Source organism: Megalobrama amblycephala, linkage group LG1 (assembly GCF_018812025.1).
Source record: "Megalobrama amblycephala isolate DHTTF-2021 linkage group LG1, ASM1881202v1, whole genome shotgun sequence".
In the NCBI taxonomy this organism is placed as follows: Eukaryota; Metazoa; Chordata; class Actinopteri; order Cypriniformes; family Xenocyprididae; genus Megalobrama; species Megalobrama amblycephala.
The window spans coordinates 4790317-4811329 of record NC_063044.1 but is presented as its reverse complement, the minus strand read 5'-3'; the positions used below and the strand labels follow the sequence as shown (position 1 = coordinate 4811329).

Below are 21013 nucleotides of genomic sequence, written 5' to 3'. Positions count from 1 at the left end.
TAAATTAGTGACAATATTGAGTTTCTATGTAGTCTGATGAGGACAAGAAGACTGCTAACAGACTTCAGGACCTGGTATATAAGCTTCAGATAAAAGTCAAGGCCTAGAGACAAGCAGAGGAGGCCGTAAGTCAAAATATGTCTGACTTTATAAATGATCAACTCACATGTGTGGATGTATATAGGACTCTATGGCCCAGTTTCACAGACAGGGTTTAGCCTAAGCCAGGATTAGGCCTTAGTTCAGTTAGGATATTTAAGTAGCTTTTATAAACATACACTAGAGGGAAAAAAAAAAAAAAAAACATTACTGGTGTGCATCTTTAGACTGATATGGCTAGGAACTATACTCTCATTCCGGCGTAATAATCAAGGAACTTTGCTGCCGTACCATGGGTGCAGCAGGCGCAATGATATTACGCAGTGGCTGTGACCCCCTGTTTGCACAGGGAGCGTGCCTTGAAACCATGGAGACATTTGTGAGAGACGCTGCATAATATCATTGGGCCTGCTGCACCCATGGTACGGCAGCAAAGTTCCTTGATTATTACGCCGGAATGAGAGTATATTTCGTAGCCATATCAGCCTAGAAAATCACAATTTTTTATTTTCCATTGGTCTTAGTACACGACGTAACTACAGAAGAGTCAAGTTTTAAAAAGGAAAAATATTGAAATTCTTTGGTCATTTTTGAGCAAGATGCTAACGGTCTAATCAGATTCAATGAACTATGCTAAGCTATGCTAAAAGTGGTACCGCTAGACACGGAGATCGGCTGAATGGATTAGAAAATGGTAAAACTCAACTGTTTAACTCTAGGGGAGTTTGAAAATGAGCCTATTTTCAAAAAAAAAAAAGTGTTCCTTTAAGCCTTGTCTGTGAAACCGGGGGTAAATATCTTTATTTACAGGAGGAACAAGCTAATGTCCATCTAGAACGGCGGAGAAAGGCCCAATATGAGCTTGATCAGGCTAAAGAGAGAGCAGACATGGCTGAGTCTCAAGTCAACAATATGAGAGCAAGGAGCTGGGATCAAATGTCAGTGTTTTGGTGCTCTTGAGCTTTAAGATTTTTTTTTTTTCATAATGTGTTTTGCAATGTGGTATGAAAAGTTGGGGCAGATTAAAAAAATAACATCTTTGTAAACAGGGGCAAGAAAACTGAATGGAGTAAAGGATTTGAATAGTTCCATGTGTCTTTACTTAAAAAAGTAATGAAATCAGCATGTCTGAAACAGTTACTAGTGACAATTTTTCTGAGTACAGTCATCATGCTAAACAATTTAAATGCTAACATGGCAGAAGGTGAAAGGAGAAACAGTTGGATCTGTCATGTGACTATGGGCAATAAACCTCATAGAGGCTTGCATTTTGAAGTAAAAAAAAAAAAAAAAAATAAAAAAAACATCAGTAGAGCTGTGTGGAGGGTCTGTAGATACTATTCCTGTCACTTCTCACTCACTCTTACAGGGATCGCCTACTTTTTCAGCAAGAACTTTCCCTTTTATTTTCTCCATAAGTTGTGTGAAAAAAATCTGGGAAAAAAAAAACTAATTAAAGACTAATTAATTTTTTTTACTGAACCTAATTATTTGAAGTTTATTGCTAAATATTTGAACATTTACACACACACACACGAGTTGTTTGAGGTTAGAGACTTGATTACTTCATTCATAGTGCTTTATGTGGGCAGTCACTGCTGAGTTCTTTTGGCACTATTCCTGTTTCCATGGGAACTGGTCTGGATCCTTTAGGATTGTGGGTAGTGTAGTTCCTCACAAGGAACTTTTTTTTTTTTTTTCCAAATGAAGTTGAAATCATATTTGTGACATCCTAAGCAAATACCATATTCTATCAGATGCTAAGGTAACTCTAGGGGAGTATTTTATATTTAAAATATCTTCAACTATACCACCTAAATATGACCATATTTTATCTGGTTTAAGAATCACATGCATTAATACAATCTAATCACAATCTCATTCATTTCAGTTCATTTTCATTATTTTATACAATTATTTCAATTGTAAGGAAAAATATTTTCATGATGTTAATTTAAGAACTAACTTTCGGGCATAATTTGGTAAATTTGATCATTTAAATGCATACAAGTCCACTAGACTTACAGTACCCTTAATATTCAGAGTTTTTAAGATACTCTTTCATACCTATTTTACATTATGACTTGCAAATTATTATAAAAGTAACCAGTCCTTCATTTTCCTTGCCCTTTTGTGTTGCTTGTGTTGATACAAGTTTCCCATGATGATTACATAATTTTCTTGATATGAAATTCACATCCACATTTACAGTGTTTTAATAGTTACTTTGCAAAGCTGCACCATGCATAAACAAATTTGCATTCACAAACACACTAAAAACCAATCATGACAGCTTCCGATACTCTGAAATCACAGTAATGTTGCACCCAAAGAAACTAATATTTTTATATTAATAACATACCCCCAAGAGTATTCTTTTTTAAACCTAAAGCTTTTTTTTTTACACCCTTTCATGCAGCCCAGATTTTTGCAATGTGCAGTTCTTGTGCATATCAAACAGATTACAGGGAGGTGAAAATGCTGAGCTGAGATATTTTAATATCACACAGAGAGGAAAACTCAATATTTTTCAGGAACCCACTGAAGTTTTGACCTCTATAGGGGCAGTGTTTGAGAAATGGCTGTTTTTATCATGGCATTCAATGGTTCAGCCAGCCGTATGCATTTTGTTCAATCTTGAAATCTAATAAAACTTTTGCAAAAGTAAAACAAGAACATAAATATTAAATGTTTTATCAATGTTAACAGCTGCTAATGTGCTTTTTGAACATTTTCTTCGCAACGCCTGAAGAACATGAAATGTTCTGACCACAAAAAATAAAGTATGTCAGTGTTACACTAGTAAAATATTGCTACAACAGATTTGTGATATTTTTCTTAAAGTTTTAGTTCATCCAAAAATGAAAATTATGTCATCACTTACTCACCCATGTCACTTAAAACCTGTAAGACTTTCATTCATGTTCAAAATACAAAAAGCTTTCTGTCCCTCTATAGACAGTCCATGCAACTACCACTTTGATGCTTCAAAAAATTCATAAAGAGATCGTAAAAAACTAATCCAAATGAATCGAGTGTTTTAGTCCATATTTTCTGCAGAGATTCTATGGCTTTATATGATGAACAGATTGAATTTAGGCTTTTATTCACATATAAACATTCATCAACGCACATATCAGATATGGTAAACGGAAGCTCAGGCATGCTATGGGGAACAAACCAATGAGGTTCATTCTTGTGTGCCACGATCTATCTCTATGAACTTCATGAAGCGTCAAAGTGGCAGCTGAAACTGTCAATGGAGGGACAGAAATATCTCCGATTTCATTTAAAATATCTTCATTTGATTAAGATGAATGAAAGTCTTACAGGTTTGGAATGACATGAGGGTGAGTATTTATTTATTTATTTTAACTTTTACTTTCCCTTTAACTCTTTCAGACCTATACCAAAAATGTAGGATAAATACTGCACATAAAACCTCAAAAATGTTGAATATTAGCTTGCCATTAAACTATAGTTTAAGTTGATTATTGTATGTCCTAACTTGTATGAAATGTCATATATATATATCAAGCCCAGCAATTTCTCTGCAGCTTCCTTGTTGTTTATCATAAATAGGAATAATAAGAATAATCATCTAAAGAACTTAAGATGTCCTAGTGCAGGGGTGCCTAATTCTGTTCCTGGAGATCAACCTATATGCAGAGTTCAGATCCAACCCTGATTCAACACACCTTACAAAGTGCTCCTGAAGATCTTAGCTGCTTCGGCTGTTTGATTAGAGTTGGAGCTGAACTTTGCAGGAAAGTAGATCTCCAGGAAAAGGATTGGGCACCTCTGTCCTAGTGGTTAGGTATAATGAAACATACCTGTGTTTTTAGTGTCTGCATGAATTGAGCACAGCATATTTATAGACTGCTTGTTCTCAGATTAGACATAAACTCTGTTTTTTTCCTATGAATCAAGGACAATGAATTATTCATGATGTATTTTATTTATTTATTTATTTATTGCAGCTGCATAAGTATTCATGAATGAAGGGAATGGGAATGTCAGGTATATCAGATGTTAAAAAGAGCAGCAGGGTCTAGGTACAGAGTCAGAGTTTTGGGTATAAAATCTTACTGCATCTTCTTCTGGCAAAGATTCACCCATTTAGACAGGAAGGAGCCATATGATTGATTTGTAAACATAACATTAAGGAATGGGTGAATCAGAAATAAACTATGGCACAATAATTGACCACTTATTGTAGAAATTAGTGGAACAAATGGACTTTGTGGTCAGACATTCCAGTGGTCCAAAAGTAATAATCACTGTTATAATTTAACTTTAAACACAAAGCAAAATATACATTTCTGCTCAAAGTTGGCTTGCTATTTAGTGCTTCAAATAAAACTCAGTGTCTTTCAAAATCCCAGTGCCATGGACATTCAGATTGGAGCTTGTGATGTTGGAACCATTTTTATGTAGAACAGCACAGATGGTCTGCTAGCAGATCATGGGGCTTCATCTGAGGTCGAAATTTTGGACAGATAAGTTTGGAAACTTCCACATGGAATCAGACATTAGTTTATGTGCAAATTTAGTTTGAAGTGTAGTATTGTATATCACACACAACATAATTCAAAGCTGTTGAAAGTTCTAGAGCTTATGTATTGCTCATATTAATAATCTAGATTGCATCTGGGCACATGGTGAATTACACCCACGTGGATATCATGGAATACTCATTTACCACCTCACATACAGCACAGCCAGCAGTTTCCAGCTCCACAACACACTCTGTTAAATGCTCTTTGCTTTTCTCTAGACACTATGTGAATGTTGAATAGTAATCAATATGAATTTAAGGGTTTAGTCCAAATTTTCTGAAGAGATTGGATGGCTTTTTGTGAGCTGGTGAATGTTTATAAGTGAATATAGCCTAATTTAAATGTGTTCATCATATAAATCTCTTCAAAAAATTTGGACTAAACCACTCAATTCATATGAATTAGTTTTAGGATCTCTTTATGAACTTTTTGAAACGTAAAAGTGTCAGTTTCGTAGCTGTCTATATGGAAAGACAGAAATCTCTCAGATTTCATCTAAAAATATCTTCATTTGTGTTCATTTTGTTCACCCAAAAATGGAAAATTTTGTTATTTACTCACTCTCATATTGTTCCAAACCTATATGAGATTCTTTCTTCTTTTGAACACAAAAGATTATATTTTAAAGATTGTTGGTAATCAAACAGTTGATGCTTTTGACTTTCGTAGTATTTTTTTCTTATCCTACTACGGAAGTCAATGGCTACCATCAACTATTTGATTACCAACAGTCTTCCGAGATCGAGAGTTGAAGAACGTTCAACTTTGGTTAAAACGCAGCGCTCATCACTGTCACTTTTTACCCAGGCATCCAATCAGAGTGGAGGAGGGGTGGGACAAATACCACACCAACCAACCGTCACATTCTACTTGTACAATGATAACAAACAATAACAAAAACACATATCTTCATCCAAAACTAGTGCCAGAGCAAGTGTGTTACATTGTATTTACATTTTTATATTCAGAAACAAACTATTTGCAAAATCAGATACTCATAACAGTTCCACAGATATTCCAACCCGATTTCATGGCAATCCATATGTATTTTATGAGGTGGCTAATTTGTGCAAATTCATACGACCTCACTCGTATGAATTAGTAAGTTTTTTTTTGCTAAATTGTATGTAATTTACAAGTTGACAAATTTGTATGAATCCGTACGAATTACCTATCCCTTGCCCCACCCCTAAACCTACCCGTTACTGGGGTTTAGACAATTAGCCACTTTGCAAAATACGTACGAATTGGTCGTGAGATAGCATAGGATATTCCATATCATGCACAGCAAAATCTCTCTGAATCTCTAAAATCAACACTGCTCAGAGTACATATGGTCCCTCTCTAAATAGTGCTAAAATAACACTAAATCAGAGTTAAAGTTAATGAGATAATTAAGCAATTAATTAAGTAATGATTGTGCATTAGTGATGAACACCTGCTGTTAACAAGCAGAATCACTAAAGAAAAGAGAAACACAAGAACTACAGCTGACTTCAATCACAGCCTTATTATTTGCTTAATTATCTCATTTAACTTTAATTCTGCTTCAGTGTTACTTTAACACTATTTAGAGAGGGACCATATGTGCAGAGTTGATTTTAATCTCGGGATTTTACTGTGTAGCACATACATCTCAGCTGAAGAAAACAAAAACTCTGTTCTGCCAAAGCACTCTCAAGAGCCCACAGCAAGATGTTTTCAGAAGAGCACTGGTGTTTTCAGCTGGCTAAAAATGCTTTGGTAGACACATGGCCTAATTCAAGTGTTTGATCCTGTTTTTTTAAACAGTTTCAGCTTTTAAGGCATCTTGTGGCCCTTTTGAAAGTTTGCTGAGGCCCACCTAGATGAAAACCATTGCCTTAGTAGATTTCCCAATATGTAAAATTTACTGAACAATAGTAGCCAATCATATTTTAGCTGACTCACTTGGCACACACAATTGAAGCAAATTAACCAACTGCAGCAGACTGCCTGCACAAAAGACTCTAAATAGATGATTGACAGAAGATTGTTTGCTGTGTCTTATAGGATCCCCTCTTTGACACAGCTGTTTTACCCTCTCTACACTGAAATGGAGCCCACAAGTATAGATAGCAGTGCTTGAGACTGGCTTTCCGGCATCATCGTCTTATCAGGTCTAATTTAGACACCCAGCTTTAATCAGTGGTGCGGCTGTTCTCACCTTTAATTATGATTGTGTTAATTAAAACTGGCTAAGTTTACTTCAGACTACAATGTCACAGTAAGGTGATTTTGCAGCAGGGGCAGCTTTGACTAAGCTTGGTGGGGGGAAACGATACAGGAAGGCTTTTGTTTCAGGCTAATTAATCGCTTGACTTCTCATGACAGGCGTGTAGTCTCAGACTTGCCGCAATTTGTCAGTGCCAAGATTTACAGGGCTCTGTTGCATCCGCAAGAACACATTCAACACATTGTGACTGATAGGAGAGCTTACAGTTGCAATATAATGAGCCAAACCTGCTATATAAACAAACAAACAAATAAATAAATAATTGCACATATACATTTTTAAATATGTGGAAAAAGGACATGAAAGATATAATGCAAGCAAGTTTTTAATGTCCACTACATTTGACATTCTGAACTTTATTTATTATTCTTTAAATTTCAATACTTTATGAGAATGTACTAAATTTGAATAATTGTTCAATTATTTATGTATATTCTGTAATTATGTTAACACAATTCCCTCGAAATACATTGTTTTGAAAACAAAAACATTCAGTATTCAAGATTGTCATTAAGCTCATGACAAAATATAGTTACATCATCAAGTGCTTCTTGAAATACAAGAACATTAAAAGAGCTTTATTTCTTTTGTGATTTAATAATGCATTCACCAAAACTGGCATCATTACCTTCATTTCTGTAGTTAGAGCATTGGGGGAAGTTATTGTATTTCCCAGTTAGAATTTCGACTCACTTAAAACTATAATTTTACTCTGAGCGGCTTTATAAATGTGGTTTTCCCATTGTGACTTATTTGTGGTAAATATCTCTTTGATCACTGCACTAGCGTCTTCTAGCACCTCATAAAGTGCACGTATCTTCATAAAGCACAGCTTCTAGGAGCCTAGGGAGTGTTTGTATTATAAGGGCACTGCTGTAATCCTGCATCTGATCTGCACATTGTTTATTGACACTGCTTTTAGTCCTTAATAATGTGGTGTACAGTGCACAGTGCCCCCACAATCAGTGGGTGTTTTCTGCCCACAGATAGGTTTGTTTAACTAAAGAGGAGTTGCTGATATGTCATGCACCAAAGATTCTTTTGTTCATCTCCATTCAGACCAGGAATTAATGTAAATGCAATCCTGTTTGTTTGAAAGCATGCAAGGGGTCAAGGTTTGGTTGGTTAGTTTGGTCCAGTGACCCCCTGCTGGTCGACATTATAATTATACCATATGGCAGTAATAAGTATCTTTCTCCATTGATGCACATTCAAAAGTATCTGTGGATGCAGACACAATCAGATTTCTGCTATTTTTCCACTCAAATAAAAATGGATCTTTTAAAGGGATAGTTCATCCAAAAATTAAAATTATCCCATGATTTACTCGCCCTCAAGCCATCCTAGGTGTATAGGACTATTTTCTTTCAGACGAACATAAACAGAGATATATTTAAAGATATCCACCAAGGTTTATAATGGTTGTGAATGGAGGGCCAAAAATAATGCATCCATCCATAAAAAAAAGTAATCCATACAACTCCAGGGGGGTTAAAAAGGCCTTCTGAAGCAAAGCGATGCATTTTTATAAGAAAAAATATCCATATTTAAAACTTTATTAATTCAAATAACTAGCTTCCGGCAGAAGACCATACACAGAATGCGCAAGTTGACTTGTGCCAAATGAGTAACCCGTGATGCGATGTATGATGCAGGATTATTGTAAGCTTAAGCCCGGAAAACACACCAAATCGATGGTCGGCAGTTTTTGTGTGTCAGCCAACTAAGTTTCCTCAGTGTGTTCCGCACTATTGGCTGAAGTTGGTCCTCGTCCGCTTTTTTCGGCCGATTCAACATGTTGAATCGGCGTCGGGCAATAGGCGAGAGAGAGAACTCTGATTGGCTGTTTAGTATAGCAAACCAGTCAGTTCACGAGAATATAAGCAAAAGTTATAAAAGCAAGCAAATAAGTCATGACGGCACAAGCAGAAGGTTGTTTACGTCATCTTACCTGAGCACTTAAATGCACAAATATTTTCATAATAACATGAGTGGAGTGGAATAAAGAACGTGATCAGCATGATTGATATTCAAAATAGACAGTTATCTCCTTTATACGCAGGCGCACAATGCGCATTCTAGTTGACAGTCGGTTCTTTCGGTGTGTTCATGCACATATTTTTCCCTGACGCAGCTGACGTGAGGCGACAACACTGTCTGCTTTTCTTGCCGCTAGTCGGGTTGGTGTGTCCTGGCCTTTAGACGTCTCTTGCGGATCAAACGCGGGCCTCGAACCTGGGTCTCCGGCGTGGGAGTCGGACGCTGTAACAAGGAAGCTAAAGGCTGCAACCTCTAGCGTCAGTCGCTAGAGCATCTCTTGAGATCAGAGGAGTGAGGATTACTTGCACAGCGACTACTAGCTGGCCTCTGTTATGTTCGTCTGAAAGATTTACAAGAGTGCAATAATGACGTTTTGGCGACTAGAAAAATGCAGCAGTGCACCAGTGATGACTTGAGCCCATCAGTCCACAGGAGGCAATGTCTTAAATGGCACTATTGCGGCCAATGTTGCACAGTCTGCAGTTTATTTGCAGTACTGGGTTACTTTTACACTGTTGCTTTTTTTCTGGGGACATCACTTTTGGCCACCCACATGGAAAGAACCTATATGTGGATATATGCACATATATGAAACCTATATGCAGTGTATATGTACATATATGCTGCATATATGCACATATATGATAATTTATATGCTGCATATATGCGCATATATACTGCATATATGCGTATATATACTGCATATATGTGTATATATGCCACATATAGGCAAAATTGAGGTGCATATATGTGCACCTTCTTCATATCCATATATATGCCCTATACATACAAGATATGTCTTCTTCTATATAGCTAATGGCAGGATCTGGTCATTTTGTAGCTCATATCTCATTTTTGATTGTCATACATGATGCCTAGCTCATATTTTCTATTATCAAGGCAAAAACTAAGAATTAACGGAAAAAATTATGCAAGAACTTATGTATGTGCGAATGTAGCAGTTATGTATTTAGATAATTATTTTGTGATTCCACTTGCCATGACCATATTTGGGGTTTCCTGCCGCCATGCTGACTTGGGGTGTTGACGCACTTTGCTGCTTCCCAGTCTGCATGAGACATCACAGCGGTAGGTCGCACAAAGTTTTTGCGGTGATTCAATTAAGGCCATGTTTCATGTAACAGCTGAATTCACATGATATATTTGTATGATTGTAATCCAAAACCCCTCTGTGATGTACATTCAGATGTTTCGTTGATTATTTTTCTTTACTTAAGTTACTTTTAATATCTCTCTTTCTCAGCGTTGTGCGTTGCTGCCGCATGCTGTTTGTATGCTGCACAAGTCCTCATATATTGCCATTTGTGTTATACAGAATAAAGTGAGGACCTGATGGCAAGATTTTTCGCAGTCTGTCTTTGATTACGACACAACGCAGAAAACACACCGCTACACGAACACGTGAAATTGGTCCCACATGGAAAAAACCTATATAAACATATATGTTTCAATATAGGTTTGATATAGGTTTTTAATATATGTGACATATATAAAATTGCCGTTTTCCTATATTATGTGTACATATATGTACATATATGTGTGTATATATATATATATATATATATATATATTAGGGGTGGACGAATCTCGTGGCACGAATCTCGCGAGACTATAAACTGTGACGAATTTCTCGTCGAGGCGAAAATAGTCTCGTATGTTGCCATGACAGAGTGTTAGGATATAGAAAGAATATGCCACCGCTACGTTTACATATCCACTGTCGTTTTGCTTTGTATTTAAATAAAAAAAAAACATTTAATTCAGTCGGATAACGGTCGCCGCCGCTCCATATTCAGAGTACGCGCGACCGTTGAAAGTGAAAGTAAACGCGAGCGCGCATTCAAGCGTGATTTCAATTCCCCGCATTTGACAGCGGTCCCCGATGAATACAGTACAAATCATGTACAGTAAGGTCTGAAGAGACTGAATCATACAGAAGAGAAGTCAGTCAGTTGAGTTAGTAGCAAAACCTTTTACAGTGCTTGAGTATTGTTGTCTTTTACTGCAGATGATAATTCAGTCTCAGAAAGTAGAACTGAAATGACATTCATTACAAGATGATTAGTTAAAACATTTAAAATACACCTGCAGAATATTTGTTCTAGTCATGCATTTCGCCATCTTGTCTCGTCTCGTATATATATATATATATATATATATATATATATATATGTGTGTACATATATGTGTGCATATATGTGTGCATATATGTGTGCATATATGTGTACATATATGTGTACATATATGTGTACATATATATGTACATATATGTACATATAATATAGGAAAACGGCCAATTTTATATATGTCACATATATGTAAAACCTATATCAAAACCTATATTGAAACATATATGTTTATATAGGTTTTTTCCATGTGGGCACTACTGTATGGCAGTTCATTGACTTTCTAAATTACCTCCAAACCATGCAGCAAAAGCTTTTATGAGGATTGCAAGTTTCCCTGGAATTGTTGATCTCATGTTCACATCATTACTCCAACAGCAAATGAGGAGAAATATATTGAAAGAAATGGAGGGACAGAAATATCGATATCGATAGAAATGTCATGTTTCCAATTGAGACTGATTCTGGATGTGCCAAAAAGAGAACATTTTGTCCCAAAACTGAAGTGAAGTGCACTTAACATTTATTGTCACCCGCAAGTATTTATAGAGAAAGTTGAGGAAAGAACATGCATCGAGTCATTTTGAAACACATATGCAATAAGGGTGGAAATCTCTAGATTTAAAACTATTAGAATTAGTTACTTGTAAGACGGACTTGGTCTGTAGTTGCGCAGCATATTTGTTTTAAATTATTTGTTTAGCCTGCTCCTTCATGTTATTTCAAGTAGAAACCATGAGAAAGTTATATTTGGTGGTCTGTGGTCACCCAATTACAAAGATAGTTGTCGTATTCATTTCCTCTAGACTTCTGTTACATCCAAGGATGTGTCAGATTCCCTGCCAGTTAGTGGACATGAGTTTGTGCAGGAAAACTTTCCTTCCAAATGCCCCATTTAGGCTGTAGTCTCAAGACAGCATTTTGTCTTCTGTCTTCCGCCCTTCCTTCCCTTTTAGCGATCCTTCACATCAGCTGCAAGAACACAGTAGAGCACTTCTAGCTCTGTTTGAGAGTGTCATTAAAGGAGGAAGTGAGGGACTGCATGGGCAGCAGGCGCCGCACACAAGGGTCAATTTGATTTAGTAGAAAAGGAGAGTTTGACAGCACAAAACGGGCTTTGTTGCTTAAGAGAGTGCCATCGGCCCATCCACACAGTGTCAGACATTGTGCTGCTGCTCAGTCCTCAGAGAACAGCCAGATTACGACACTAGGTCTCTTACATCTGGAACTCCCAAACAAAGGCTTTCAGAAATCACTCCAGCCCAGAAACAGAGCAAGACATTTTTTGTCTGACCCCTTTTTTGGGAAACTTGAAAAGAAAAAAAAGTGACATTCAGACTAGTTCATTCTTTCCGTGTCTTTAGCACTGACCATAGGTCACTTGATGCATGAAGGAGTGAGAAGTTCCATGTGTGAGAAGTTTGGTGCTTCTCTTGAGACACTTGGACAGCTCTTAGATGTGCACAGGGCCGTATGTACTTTAAGTGGACTACTTTTCACATCGCTGGGAATTGAAGTGAAATCAGGCTTGATTGAAGTATTATGGTAAGAGTTTTGGTTCAGTTTGATTTAAAGGTAAAAATTATGTTTATTCCTCTTTATAGATCTATTCACACATAGTAGTCATATGTGTGTTACTTAAAGGAATATTATGGGTTCGGTGCAGTCAGTGGAATTTGTAACAATGTTGATTACCAAAAAAAAAAAAAAAAAAAAAAAAAAACCTTTTAAAAAACCAAACAGAGGTTACAGTTAGGCACTTAAAACCTTGGAGGATTTTAGCAGAAATGTAAAGCTGAACATTTTATAACAGCACTTAGATTATTATGCTCTTAAAACTTCAATCAGTTTAGGGTTTTAGATTATGTGATTATGACAACAAAGTTGTAAAATTGGATGTAACTTTATGCAAAAAAAAAATGCTGTTTTTTCATGTTAACATATGCATCATTTAGATCGGATGGCGAAGAGTTGATATTTTAAAGTACCCATATTATGCTCATTTACAAGTTTACTCATTTAGTTTTATTTGGGGGTCTGCTAGAATACATTTACAAAATTTAAAGTTCAAAAACTCATTGTTTTTTTCATACTGTACATTGTTGCAGCACCTCTTCCTGAAATGCTCTGTTTTAATTCCTGTCTCTTTAAAGCCCACCTTTCTGAAAAGTGTAGTCTGTTGGTCACCCGGCCCCAGTCATTTGTGATTGGTCTACTGCTTAGAGCATGTGAGGGAAATTTAACACACCTTACCGTAACCATGGGTGCGTCTCAATCAGCTCACTAGTTCTGCAGTCAGGGCACTGATCTGGGAGTCGGCCATTTTAAGGGCTGTCTCAATCGCAGAATCCTTCCAGGGCACAATTCGTGTACACAATATACTGATTCACAAACTCGGGAGCAAGGGAGCTGATTGAGACGCTCCCCATGTTTCAGCTCTTCAGGCATTGTGAGCAGCTGCAAACAGTATTATATCTATGGAAACAATAACAAGTCCAGTAACAAATGAACAGTACAGTACTTTTTTTTTCTTAGTTTGAAGGACATTTTAGGGATCTAAAATCTTTTTCCACTATGAAGTACATTTTTATTGCAATTGACAGCTTCTATGTATGTTAAAGGTTCTTCGTGGAATCATAGATGCCAATAAAGAATGTTTATTTTCAATTCAAATGACACTAAAGGGTAAATTCACTAAAAAGTGTCCATTTTCTATTCATCATGCTTCACAGCCCCAGTAAAGTATATCAGATTGCGGTAGTCTGCTGCTGCCATCATAACATCACTCTCAACCATCCCGCAAGATAGGAATTTCATAGTTTAAATTGTGTTCAGCACTGATTTTTTTTGTTTGTGCCTTCACCTGATTTATAGGCTTCCTTACGTGAATTGGGTGGTAAAACAACACAAATAGAATGTGCAAATAAATGTGTATTCTTTCCTTTGTGTCTGCCTCTAAGCCTGTGTTCGCCTATTTCAGTTATTTCTGCATATTCCTTAATGAAGTGCTGTCAAAACACAATAATTGTATCAAATTTCAGACTTGGCCATTGCATCTCTGAGAGTGTCTGCATTCTCAAGCCCCTGCTGTTGACCTTCCCCCTTGTCTCTTTAAATCCTCCTCTTGTCTTGAAGGAGAACAGAAGAAGCCCACATGTCAAATGAACTCTGGTTTGTTTATAGTCGTGTTCATTAGCTCTCTTCTGATGTTAGGATTTGGGCCAAAGCAAATTCCCTCATACATTTGTGAGAAGGTTCTGTATAAGTAGTAATGTAGATATAATGAATACAGCTCAGCTTATGAATTGAGTTAATTTTTTTTTAAAAATCGGTTTCATTTAAATGCCTTTGGCTCTAGCTCTACTATTAGTATCCATAGAAACCAACTGGCCACATATCAGTGGCAATATCATATTATGATTTCTGCTAGAATAATATGTTTGGCTTAGGGCCTGCCCAGCGCTGAAAATCACAACAATGTTGAGTCTAAATTTAGTCATGGGCCGTCTCTTGCAAAACTGAACTTTATAATTAGTACACACATAACATAATCATAATATAATCACATAAAAACATAATCAGCAAATTTGTGTGCCAATTTTGGAATATTATTGTGTATCAACCACACCACATGTATAATGTATTTCTGTGAGGTTCATTTAATGTCACAGTAGAATGATATCTTGAACTAACAGGAATACACTGTCTGATACACTGTCAATGTAATAAAAAGTAACTACTTTCCAAATAAAACTTTAAGAGTTTGATTAGTAAAATGACAATAACTCATTTAGATCTATTGATTTTATTTATATTAATAATTTTGTTGTTTTTATAATATATTTTACAGTATTTTTTTCTAACACTGCAACAGGGCTATCATCATTAATTAAATTAAACTAATTTAATTAAACTATATAAAATTAATTAAACTATAAAAAATATTGTGGTAATTGAAACAAAGCTAAAAAAAGAAAAGAAAAAGAAAACATAAATACAAACATTTAGAAATGTTGCCTTGACAGCTGATTTTTTTTTTTTTTTTTTTTTTTTAAGATTACTAAATGAACATAAATAGATTTGAAAACCCCTCTCTTAAACAAACATAATGTTCAATTACTGAAGAAAGAAAAAAAAATCTGTAGTTAAATCCCGTCAACTATAGAGGCCACTTAAATGCTTTTTAGTTGCTTTTGCTGACGGATACTTCCCTTATTCAAGGGTTTCACTAAAATTGATTGAGTAGATGAGGGAGATATGGAAGGACAGATGTAGGTAGAGAGATTCAGACAGAGAGAAAAGCGGAGGGTGGATGGAGTGGGTGTGGAATCTCTTTTATGTTATGCATCAAAAGAGGGATCAGTCCACAGTGGTCCTCACTGACTGCTGCTGTAAAATGCATCATCGCCTATGCTATTCAGTTAATATCCCTTGATGTATTTTTGCCTTTTTCTATGAGCTGTCGCTCTGCTCTGTGCTGAGAAGATGGCCAGTGTTCATTCTTTTTTTCTTTTTTTTTGGAAACACTGTTCATTTGCTGCTCTACAAATGGAACTGCTAAATTATTTTTTTTAAAACAGGTTTCCTGAACAGTTCCAAATGGTCATATTTATATGCAAGTAACACAATTGGTAACTTATATATTGCTGCTCCTTCAGTAAATACCTATTATTATTATTATTATTATTATTATTATTAACAGAATAATACATTTTTTAAATGTATCATTAAACAATTTTTTAAACAATCATAACAGGAGTAGTCAAACGTAAGAGAATTGACATAAGCACAAAGTCAATACTGGACAAAACTGAAATGAAACAGGGCAGAGCCGAGGGGACTAACACTGTGTGTACACCAGATGCAACTTTTATTGTGTCGCACCGCACCACAACAGCTAAAAGCTGTCTACACTGAACGCGACAAGCCGACCGTTGCAAAGCACTTGGACTATGTCAGAAATCGAACGGGGAATCCGTTTACTATTGGAAATTTGTCGCGTTGCGCAGTATCCAGTGTAGACATTATCACTGATTATAATGGGTTCTATTGTCTTTTGACGCGCCGCTTGCATTCGGTGTAGACACGGTGTAAGACCCGGGGTGACACCGTAGGCCTGGAGGGCCAAGTCCTCCACCTCAAGCTGGAGGGACCGAGGTAGAGACGGGCTCGCCGGACTGGGGTAGAGCTGGTGGGAGCCAAGATGGAGCCAATGGGTCGACAGGCTAAGGCAGAGTCCGGGGCTCAGAGGCCCGTGGTGGATCCAGGAGATTGACACACCAGGGCAGAGCTGGAGACTTGGAAGCCCAAAGTGGCAGAATCACAGAAGGCGGAGCTGAGGGGCTGAAGTGAGACAGCAGGGGGAGGCTGAGGAACTGGATGGCTTTGGCAGAAAAGGAGGGAGAGAGAGGCTGGTTGCGACAAAGGAGACTTGGAGCTGGGTGGAACCAATGGTGATGAAGGAGACTTGAAGCTGCATTGGACCAGAGTTGACGAAGGAGACTTGGAGCTGCGTGGGACCATCAGTGATGAAGAAGACATAGAGCTAGGTGGAACCAGCGGTAACAAAGGAGACTTGGAGCTGTATGGGACCAGTGTAGACGAAGGAGACTTGGAGCTGCATGGGACCAATAGTGACGAAGGAGACTTGGAGCTGGTTGGGACCATTAGCGACGAAGGAGACTTGGAGCTGCATGGGACCAGTGGTGATGAAGGAGACTTAGAGCTGCACAGGACCAGTTTCGACAAAGGAGACTTGGAGCTGTGTAGGACCAGCATCTATGATGGAGACTTGGAGCTGTGTGGGACCATCATCCATGAAGGAGACTTGGAGCTGTTTCGGACCATCGTCCATGAAGGAGACTTGGAGCTGTGTGGGACCATCGGTGACAAAAAAGAAATAGAGCTGGCTGGAACCAGCAGAGACTTGGAGCTGGGTGGAACCATTAGCGACGAAGGAGACTTGGAGCTGTGTGGGACCAATGGTGATGCAGGAGACTTGGAGCTGTGTGGGACCATCGGTGACGAAAAAGACATAGAGCTGGGTGGAACCAGCGGAGACTTGGAGCTGGGCGGAACCATTAGCGACGAAGGAGACTTGGAGCTGCGTGGGACCAGTGGTGATGAAGGAGACTTAAAGCTGCACAGGACCAGTGTAGACGAAGGAGACTTGGAGCTGGTTGGGACCATTAGCTACAAAGGAGACTTGGAGCTGCGTGGGACCAGTGGTGATGAAGGAGACTTAGAGCTGCACAGGACCAGTTTCGACAAAGGAGACTTGGAGCTGTGTAGGACCAGCATCTGTGATGGAGACTTGGAGCTGTGTGGGACCATCATCCATGAAGGAGACTTGGAGCTGTGTGGGACCATCTTCCATGAAGGAGACTTGGAGCTGTGTGGGACCATCGGTGACAAAAAAGAAATAGAGCTGGCTGGAACCAGCGAAGACTTGGAGCTGGGTGGAACCATTAGCGACGAAGGAGACTTGGAGCTGTGTGGGACCAATGGTGATGCAGGAGACTTGGAGCTGTGTGGGACCATCGGTGACGAAAAAGACATAGAGCTGGGTGGAACCAGTGGAGACTTGGTGCTGGGTGGAACCATTAGCGAACGAAGGAGACTTGGAGCTGTGTGGGACCAGTGGTGATGCAGGAGACTTGGAGCTGCACGGGACAAGCATCTACGATGGAGACTTGGAGCTGTGCGGGACCATCATCCATGAATAAATAATATTTATGCGACCTGACGGCGGGGCAGAAACATTTATGACATAGTCATGCGTATTTGGTAGACTGTTTCATTATAGTGTTTAATGCTGAGGAAGACTCTAGTCTAGAAGCCTCCAAAGGTCTGAACTAAGAAGGACACAGCCTCAGTAGGATGCAGCCACCCATAGGGCTGGGTGGAACCAGCAGCAACGAAGGAGACATGAGACTGAATGGCATCAGTGGGGACTGTAGACCACAAAACACTACATCATCCAGCTCATCTAATAGTACCTCAGTAAGGACACAGCTCAACATTCTCACTTTAGTGGCCAGAGAATGGGTGGGACTCCTCTATGCCCACAAACTACTCTCTGGGATAGACATTGGGGCCGGCTCACACACCTGGTCAGACTCGGCTGACTTAGGCTCTAGGCCTGCGGTGGGCTCTGGCTTTGGGTCCATGCCGGGTGCGGGCGAGATCATCAACAACGGGTATGCGAACTCCAAGTAGAAGAGGATGAATTCTTTCCATGTGAAATTCCCCATCACTTGTAAGTCCAGCCACCCATAATTAGCTCAAATCCAGAAAAATGATTTTAGAGTGGTGTCATGAATGTTGGAGAGCTTGGCCAACTCACAGAACTCTGCAGAATACCCCAACAATACCCCTTCTCAAACAAGATCATTAAAAAGTATTATGTAACATCAGGTCAGGCAAAGGAGGAGGAGATGGAGAGGTGTATCCAGAAGCAGACGTAGAACTTTATTTATAAACAAAAACAAAGAAGATAATCCTCATATCAGGAAACACAGGGGCAAATGAACTAAATTAACCAGTTAACTAAATGGCATATAATCAGAAACCATAGCTACAAAAGGAACACAGGAAACAAGAAGACAGGAACAATAGAACAGAGTGAATATAGTCCTTTAAGAAAAACCATGGCAGACCGAGCAGACAGTGACAATGTCTTAGTAAGATGATATTTACTGTAAATGCTTAAAAGAATGTAGTTTGATTGTGGGGCTAATCCCACATTACGTTATGTGTTAAACAAATGGTACAATAAACTAGGGGTGGGCAATATAGCAAAAATATCATATCACTTTTTTTTCAGGCAAGTGCATGTTCCACAATTTTATCACGATTCTTTTTCATGTTGGATTTTAAGACTATTTTGAAAGTCACCGAGCAATACAGCCAAATTAATTTCCTTATTTTAAAAATGTTGCCTTACAAGGTAACAAAATAAAAAAAGATAAACCATGACAGGCCATTTAGGCCAAAGTAGGGGTGGGGCGAATCTAATATACTGACACACATGCATATCATAATATATTGACACGCATCCAAACTATTTACATTCATTTGAGATATAAATGACTGTGTTTATGCAAATCTTGTGTGTATGTGAAAGTTTAAGCGCAATAAGGCATGAAAGAGAACTGTGACAGGCTTTTATTGTGTGCGCTACGGGTGTACACACTCATAAAGCTTAAGTCAAGCTTAATTATAAATTCATTTATTTATATATGTTTATATTTATATCTACTGTATGTATCATGTTGCTGCTTGTTTCTGTAGCAGCAGCCGGTAGTCTCCTGCTGTATGCCAACAGAGGAAATCAAGAATGGGTCTCTTCCTGTGGGTTGGAAGAGCTACAGATCACCTGAGGGACGGAAATACTATGTCAACACAAGCACTAAAGGTATTACTGATGTCTTCTGTGTCTTTGTATATGTCAGTAAGCTTGTTTTGACTGTCTAGAGTTTGAGCAGTATGTTTTTGGAAGATGATATATTTTTTTTTTAACTCAAAATGTATTTAGCATTACTGACAGTGAGTGTTCAAGCCAACAGTCAGATTCAGATACATATACTGTGCAAATGTACAAACATAATAAGCTGCCAAAGCTTTTTCTTGTCCCTCCTTGGAATAGGTTCGGAGAATCTCTAGTGCTTTTTAAAGAGACGAAAACAAAAAATAATTTCAGTGAAAGATATTAGAAGATCTTTTGTAGGGAAAAATTACAATAAAAAAAAAAAAAAAACAATGATCCAAGGTACACTTCAAAAAATACTAAAATGCCTTTATTCAATTGGCTTCATAACCTAACATTTAAAAAAAAAAAATTACATAATTTAAAAAATTAAAATAAAAAAGACAAATAATAATAAAAAGTTGTTCCTTGAGAATTGTTTTTTGTGTGTGTTTGGAGGAAGGCATTTGTAGCAGAAACACGGGTTTGCAGCCCATTATTTGCACTTTCCTTTTGAAAATTTCTATTATAATGTAGCAAAAAAGGCATTTTGTTGCTGATAAACTAATGCTTTACTGCAATGTGCCATAAAGATTAGGCAGCGGGTATGTGGCATAGATGCTATTTACACTAAATGACAATATGCGATATGCTGTTTACACTAGGTGAAAATAGTGATAATTATTTTTTTTGTAATAAGAGTAAATAATAATTAGATGCTATCTATACTTTATATTGGCAGATACTATTTGCACCTCAGTATTTTTGTACATTAACAGGATGCAATAACATCATAGAGTGTATATTATTATATTTATTAAAATTATTAAATGGATGCTGCATTATTAAGAGAATAAAAACCCTCCCTACACCTTCCCGTAACCCTATAAACACTTTTAATATTAACACTCATCTGCAGTTTATTTCCACTCTTACAACATTATTTCCAGTTTTACTGAAAATAAATGCAAGCTTGGCAAAAGGCAGATTTTAACCTGTGACAATCGCCAGAAAAGCCAAAACTGCAAGTCTTTGTATAGTGATGGCATCCTATATAATATTTTAATTTTAGTTAGTCTGAAACAAATGCAGTGGTTTTTAAAAAGACTAGCATTTCTGATCCCTGTGCACGTGACATTAATGGTCACAGTGTGTATATACATTTATACAATACAAACCTGATTCCAAAAAAGTTGGGACACTGTACAAATTGTGAATAAAAACAGAATGCAATGATGTGGAAGTTTCAAATTTCAATATTTAATTCAGAATACATCATAGATGACATATCAAATGTTTAAACTGAGAAAGTGTATCATTTTAAGGGAAAAATAAGTTGATTTTAAATTTCATGGCATCAACACATCTCAAAAAAGTTGGGACAAGGCCATGTTTACCACTGTGTGGCATCCCCTCTTCTTTTTATAATAGTCTGCAAATGTCTGGG

At 37.6% G+C, this 21013-nt stretch overlaps 1 protein-coding gene across 2 annotated transcripts in view; it reads left to right on the top strand.

Annotated features, from left to right (window-relative positions):
• The first annotated feature begins 12346 nt into the window (after positions 1 to 12346).
• gas7a (growth arrest-specific 7a) overlaps positions 12347 to 21013 on the top strand; it is a 54125-nt gene continuing 45458 nt past the window's right edge. The window contains exons 1-2 of one of the 2 annotated variants that reach the window (XM_048175842.1): positions 12347 to 12644; positions 19395 to 19515. In XM_048175842.1, the coding sequence (XP_048031799.1) occupies positions 12642 to 12644; positions 19395 to 19515 (124 nt within the window). In that variant the 5' untranslated portion in view covers positions 12347 to 12641. Of the gene's footprint in view, positions 12645 to 19391; positions 19516 to 21013 lie in introns of both variants that reach the window. The other variant, XM_048175754.1, reaches the window with a different exon arrangement.